Genomic DNA, 7164 nt, shown 5'->3' with positions numbered 1-7164 from the left:
AGCCCCAGCCCTGAAACATCGAGCGCAGAGCCAGCTCAGCCCGCGGCCTGCCCGCCGCACCAGGGACGCGGGAACGGGGAACGAGAAACCGCCAGCGAGGGACTTGTGAAAAATGCATGGATTTATGATTGGCTTTTCGCAAATATGAAAATGAATATTATATGTGTTGTGTTAGAAAGTAATGCTGTATTAATTCTCTTGAGTAGTGTGTTAAATATAGTTTTAGGTTATAAAAAATGTTAAAATAGAAACTATGCTATGTAGGATACTTTTTTCAAAGAAAGGACTCGCAGCGAGATAGCAGCAACAGGACATCTAAATCTTTCAGAGAGAAAGAATGTATTGCCCTCCTATCAGAAGAAACGAACTTCTTCCTGCCTCAAAGGCGTTGTTAGGATTCAGAGGAAGAAGCTGACACTGACCAGACAGAATCCTGTATTTGAATGGAATTTATGCATCATCTATGAAGTGTATGAATATGCAACAGGCTGTTGCTTTTAAGGGTTAATCCTTTGTTAAGGTGGGTCCTTTTTCGGGCTCTTGCTGCCCAGAAAAGGTACCCGGACTGTCTGTAACTTTTTGTCTCTATTGTCTCATAGTGTCCTAATTTAAATTGCCCAAATTATTATTACTCTAATTGTATTACTATTTTTATAACCATTTTATTACTATTAAACTTTTTAAAATTTTAAAAACAAGTGATTGGTGTTTTTCACAGAACTGGATGTCTCTGGGAAACCCAAAGGAAGGGGAACCCCTTTGCACAGCAACCCTGACACTCTGTGATTGTGTTCACCCTCTGTCTCTATGCCAGCAGCTCTCTCGGCAGCCAGGCCCGGTCTGGGAGAATCATGGAGTTCATTCGGTTGGAAAAGAGCTCCAAGACCATCAAGACCAGCCCATGACCAAGCACCAAGCGTGTCATGTCCTCCTTCAACTCTCTACCACCTCCCAGGCAGCCCAATCCATCCTTTCTTGTGTCAGAATTCTTCTGGATGTCCAGCCTAACCTCCCCTAGCACAGCTTGAGGCTGTATCCTTTCATCCTCTGGTTACAACCCTTCTTCCAGGGAGCTGGAGGGAGTAAGAAAGTCCCCTCTGAGCCTCCTTTTCTCAAGGCTGAGCCCTCCCAGCTGCCTCAGGAATTCCTCATAGGACTTGTGTTCCAGACCTTCCCCCAGCTCCACTGCCCTTCTCTGCATATTCCTCACACTTTTCTCCTTTCCCCCATCCCTTCCTGTCCCTTCCCCTGGACAACTGCACAGGTCTTTGACAAAGCAGACAAGGAATCTGCATTTCATGCACAGAATTGTACATATTGCCAACTGACACATTATGAAGGAGTTAGGGAGTTTTAAAATTCCAATCCTAGATGAGAATGAACAGGTTTCATTCACATTCTCCCAGCCTCAAGGAGAGGGTGTGTACTGTGGTGCAGCCTGCCCTGCAATGGTTCGGATATTTCAGAGGATTTACATGACCCTTGCTTAGCATGTAACTGGCCTCAAGACTGTTTCCAAGGGAAATGAAGCTGACAGGCTTGTCATTTTCTGCATTTTACTGACTCTTCCTCCATCCCATGGCACTGGGGAAGCAAGAATGCCACTAAGTGCCTCTGCTTCTATCACTGTGTAACTGACAAAACTTAACATAAACCTGGCAATGCAATACTCTCACCCTGTTACAGATATCCACAGTCTCATTTATCTGGAACCCTTTTCCTCCAAGGTTTCCTAACACTTCCCCTGGCCCTCACACTTTACTGCATATTGTACCTCACTGTTACAGCTGTTTAGATTAAGATTTGGTGTTTCACAAGGTTTCATCTTCTCTAGTTTCCTGATAACTTTTCATGTCCAAACAAGGAGGGTGAATTATCTTCACAAATCCAACATGTTTTGTCCAAGAGCTAACTCATTTAGAAACAAGAACAGTAGTTTAAAGAAAGAAAAAAACAAACAAAAAAAAAAAAAAGGGGAAATCTATGTTGCTGGGAAATGGTGACCAAGTGAGCTTCTGTTGTAAACATCAGATAAATATTTTGACATCCAAGACTTAACAAAATCGGCTCTAGTACAGCTAGCAATGGTACAGGCTATTTGGAGGCAGGAAAAATCTCCAAAACCAGAATTTTAAAGGATGACATCATATTAGAACAGTTATTCAAATACTATTCAGAAGTTGTACTATTGAGGAATCATTTAGGAAGGTTAAGCTGTGTTACCCTACTCCAACACTTGGATTATTTGGAAAGAAGACTTGAGGGAAGAAGCTTTGAGGCCCTCACATTTCAAGCACAGGTGGGAAGTGCCTGCCTGCTCAAGAGCTGTATCTCTTATCTAATGGGTGTGATTAAATGAAAGTTTTGCATACCTGTGGCACCAAGAGGGTGTCCCTTGGAAATCAAGCCACCACTGGGATTAATAACCCATTTTCCTCCATAAGTATTGTCTCCTCTGTCGATCAGGTCACATGCTCTTCCTATAAAACAGTATTCATGTAAGAAAAATGTTCCTTTTTTATTTGTAAGTGATTTTTCAGTTCTGCTGTAACTTACCAGAGATGCTGCATGTCAGTCAAACCCTAGGAAATGTTACAGCTCATATTTCACAAAGAGCAAAAATTGGCCAAACTACATTAATGAGACTTGCTTATACCATTGGAGAATGCATAACGTGGAAGAGAAGCATTTGTACAAAAGTTGTTTTTAATTTACAGTTGAATTGTTCTGTTGGTGTATACAGCATTATGATGTAATCAGTATAATGAAACTATTTCTATTTTGTTCATGAAACTGCAATGATAATTACATTTTTGTAAGTTGTAATTTGTGACCCCCAAGACTTGGAAGGTGAACACCAAATTGAACAAAAACCTTTGCCACAAAGGCCAACTAACGGTACCTTGGGCTGCATTCACACATCAAAATAGTGAATAAAGCCACTCAGAAGACTAATGTTCAGAATTGTTTAGCTTTACAGACTACAAACAATTCTCCCTTTTAACCAGGCTCTTACTCATTTATTCTTGTACCAGCTTCTCCAACCTACATTATTAACACTGACGTGTAAAAAAGATCTGTCATTGTTCCATGGTGCCATGAGAATACCAGGTTAGATTTGCTCATCTAAATCCACAGTGGTTTATGCCATTTCATTAATCTTTATGCCTAATTAGTCTATCATTCCAAGATAAGTGTCATATGCTATTAAGGCCAGTCTGACAAAGGGTTGTGAGAACAGCACTTAAATAACGATGCACAAGGCTAATTAGCCAAATAGACAAGTACCACCAGGATTATTCTGCATCAGTTAAAGGAATGAACCTAAAGAGCTTAATGTACCTGTTAAATATGTCAAACATTTACCATTTTCGCTGCAGATATCATAAAAACACAGCAAAAACGACAGTAGAAAGCAGATATTCAAAGGCAAACACATAAGTCTTCCTGGAGTTTCATTAATGTCTGTTTCAGTAAGAAACTCAGACTTAATATGCCACCTAGTGCCAGAATATGGTATTTCCTCACAGTTAAAAACAAATTAGAGAAAGATTACATCAGGTGATAATCTATGCAAAACAATAATATGCTTACAATTTAAATACATCACGAACTGAAATAGCAGTTCAATGCATTTTTTATTTGAAATCATAAAATACCCTTTTCAGCAGAAAATTTTAATGATTTTACTTACATACACAGAGCTAAATTCCATTGCCATTGAATCTGTTGTAAATCCAGCAAATTCACTGACCTAAACTAATCTGAGCATTGTTACACAGTTGACTTTAGATGCACGTTGACAATTTGCCACTATCTCTGAGGCAAAGATGTTTCAAAATCAGTGACTTGCTAAGGCCCCCCACAGGCAATTCTTGTCCTATATTTATATTCTTCAAAGGAAATACGTGGATGGAGGGAAATCTTGGGGTAAGATTATGCTAGAATGCAGCTCCAAAAAAGGGGCCTAAGACTGAGATCATAGGAGTTCTTAATTTGTGTATTCTTGGAGCTTTTCATTTCAATAAAACAATTATCTCCATTGCTACTATTACCTTCTGGACACAGTCCCAGAGCTTCATAGGTGATAAACTCATTAACTGAGAAGCAGTCATGAAGTTCAATCACATCAACATCTGTAGGTTTCAGCCCTGCTTTTTCAAAACATTTTTGTGCAGCATTTTTAGTCATGTCATAGCCAACCTGAAAAAAGGAGAAATTCTATGTTAAAATATCATTACAGAAGTATAGCTCACAGTTTAATTTTTACACTTAACTGTGCTTCTATAGATCCTGTCAGTGAAAGAAGGAGATGGTATTTTGATTTATTTGAATGCATCACATGTCAGAGTTTGATATTCATACAATAAAAATTGTTTAGAAAGAAATTACATATTCAAAGGCTTATTGTTGGCATGCAAAACCTTTCTGGGGAATATCCTCTATTTCCTTAACCTTGATCACAACCCAAATTGTTCCTTTGCATGACTCAGACCAACAGCCTTGAAACAAATCCTCAAATTGCATTGTTACCTTTTTCTATGATCCACCTGATTGTTTTAAATTTCATTACTATTATAAAGAGAAAAATGAAAGGAATTTTCTTTTGCTGTTAAAGTTGTTTAAAAAATAGCCTGTAAGTAATTTGTTAAAAACTAGGTTTCTGATAGCCTGTTTATAAGTTACTTATTATCATTCAACAATCATTCTCTTGCTTATTCCATACTTGTCTGAATGAAATCAATTTTACATTCACCACAAAGCATAGTATGTTTGCTCACTGACATGCAAATGTTTATAGCATCACTAGGACTTGCAGGTAGTTTAAAAAAAAACCCAAAACCAAACAAAAAATAACCACACAAAACACCAACCCAAAACTATAAACAAAAAACCTCAGAAAAACCATCCCAATGAGTACCAGGGAATACAGAATTGCAAACCTACCATCTTCATGCAACTGTTTCCTTCAAATGTGCTTGGATAATCAGTAGCCATCACCTGTGCTAGAATTTCCACAGCTTTTGGCTGCAATTTATGTCTTTTCACAAACTCCTCATTAGCCAAAACTGCAGCTGCAGCACCATTTGATGTTGGACTGATTGAAAGGAAAATAATGATGTTATTGTTCTAAATCAGTAATGTCAATCTTCATTAGATTGTTGATCTTCCATAGATTTATCTTTTAATACAAACCAAAAAAAACAAGAAACAAAACCCCACTTTCTTTGGTTGATACCACTGAAACTATAAATTCCATCAGTGCTTACTGGACACTTTCAGTAATATTTATACCAGACATTAGAAAATCATTACATCGAAATAGAAATGTGTCATTAAGATTTTTCAATTTAGGACAAATCAAAGCTTCTACTTGGCTATAAACCTATATAACCATATGTACACCCTCCAAGAGTGCTTAGGAAAGGCTGAAGAGAATGGACGAAGCCATTGATGCACATTAGTAAAAGAACACAATTACATTAGAACTCCAAAGTACAAAACTTATTTCAGCTCACTGAGAGCAAGTATATAGTGCTTGGTCATGACAGATTTTCCACATTTGTTTTATTTATAAAAAATTTTACTTAAAGCAATCTGTAAATTATAATTGACACACAAACAGACTTTATTTAAATAGATGTCCCACTATATTTGTCTTAACATCAAGATCTATTTCACAATGCAAAGTCCTCTCCTTACCAACACTGTAAGACAGTCAAGTAATCAAAAATTTTGCGAGAATGCAGAACTTCATCTAATGTGTACTCCTTTTGGAACTGGGAATACCTAAGGGAAACACACAGATGCCATCTCAGACTGAGCAGTAGACACACTAATATCACACTATTAGGCAGCTATAGAGCTCTCTTTACAAAGTATAAGGCACTGGATAGAGAATTAATTTTTCATATATTTCTAGAATAATTTATTTATTTTCTCATTCCATATTAATGAACATATGCTGAAAATATTCTGAACATATTCTAAAAATAGGACTTTGTTGTGAATGAATTTTTTTAACAACCAGGGATGTTGACTATAGAGGCAGAGTACGTGACTCACGGGTTGTTGGTTGAATGGCTGTGGTTCTTCCATGCAATTTTCGCAAAGTATTCTGGATTTGTCCCTGAAAAGGGGAAAAAAAAAATCTGTGTTTAAATACTTTGTTTGCTCAAACAGTGCTGACATAACAGTTTAAATATTGTGTCATATAAGAATCTGACCTTTACAAGCATCTTTACAAGAGACACATTGTTTTGAAGACTTTCCTTAGAACTCAGCTGAGGTTTCAAAATGAGATAAAGACTACTAAACACGGCTGAGTTTTAGCTGACAGAACAACCCACTTGCATATTTAACTCACATAAAACCACAGAAAACAAGTGCATTTTATTTGATGTATTATTCTACTACTGAAACTTAAATGATCATTTTCCTATCAGTGCAAAACAGCTGCAGTGAACTTGTAGAGTCTAATTCTATATTTTTTTTCATATAATAGCCTAAAAGTGCAAATAAAAGATGCACAACAGGCCAGGCTGTTACCTTGGAGCCAATTTCCTTATCTGGTCAGGGGTAGCAAACAGCAGTGGCAGCAGCCTTGTGCTAGGTACTAAATCAAATCAAACACCTGACAGCTTTTGCCAAACAGTTCAGCCCCATGCCCACCTACCTATCCTAAGGCACAGGGATAAAATGCAGGAGTTATGCAACCTTAATTCTATCATTTCATAAAACAAAATCCTATTATTTTTAAATCACTTCATAAAGAGAAGACAATGAAAAAAATATTTTAACATACCATATTTCTCCATATGTTCTTTGCCAGCGCTTGCAAACATCTGAGGTGCCACTGGAGCACTTGCTAGGCCATATTTATTTATCATAATTTCCAAATGTTTGTCCATAGGATTAGTTCTGTCTGCAAACTGAAAACAGAAATACAAAGCAAATCAAAATTTCCTTTTCTTTTCAACATCACCACAAAACTGTCTCAGATTTCAAGAATTTTTTTTTTCTAATATTTTAACAAGTCCCTGGGCGGTATGCTGCACTTCAGAGACATGATCAGAAGTATTGATAATTTCCCAGCTATAAAAAAAAATAAATAACCAGAAAATGCTTGACATTATAACCACTGCACTGATTCATGACAAGAAT

The 7164-nt window shown here is 37.2% G+C and overlaps 1 protein-coding gene across 1 annotated transcript in view; it reads right to left on the bottom strand.

Moving 5' to 3' along the window:
• The window catches only part of SCP2 (sterol carrier protein 2), a 19781-nt gene that overhangs the window by 7035 nt on the left and 5582 nt on the right, over positions 1 to 7164 (bottom strand). The window contains exons 7-12 of the mRNA XM_014307804.1: positions 6806 to 6932; positions 6067 to 6130; positions 5704 to 5790; positions 4948 to 5098; positions 4056 to 4203; positions 2373 to 2480 (exon numbers count right to left, since the gene is read on the bottom strand). Coding sequence (XP_014163279.1) covers positions 2373 to 2480; positions 4056 to 4203; positions 4948 to 5098; positions 5704 to 5790; positions 6067 to 6130; positions 6806 to 6932 — 685 coding nt within the window. The remainder of the gene's footprint in view (positions 1 to 2372; positions 2481 to 4055; positions 4204 to 4947; positions 5099 to 5703; positions 5791 to 6066; positions 6131 to 6805; positions 6933 to 7164) is intronic.

The sequence above is a fragment of the Geospiza fortis genome, unplaced genomic scaffold (assembly GCF_000277835.1).
Source record: "Geospiza fortis unplaced genomic scaffold, GeoFor_1.0 scaffold396, whole genome shotgun sequence".
Lineage (NCBI taxonomy): Eukaryota > Metazoa > Chordata > Aves > Passeriformes > Thraupidae > Geospiza > Geospiza fortis.
The sequence above is the reverse complement of the archived record's forward strand: the minus strand, read 5'-3'. Positions and strand labels throughout refer to the sequence as shown.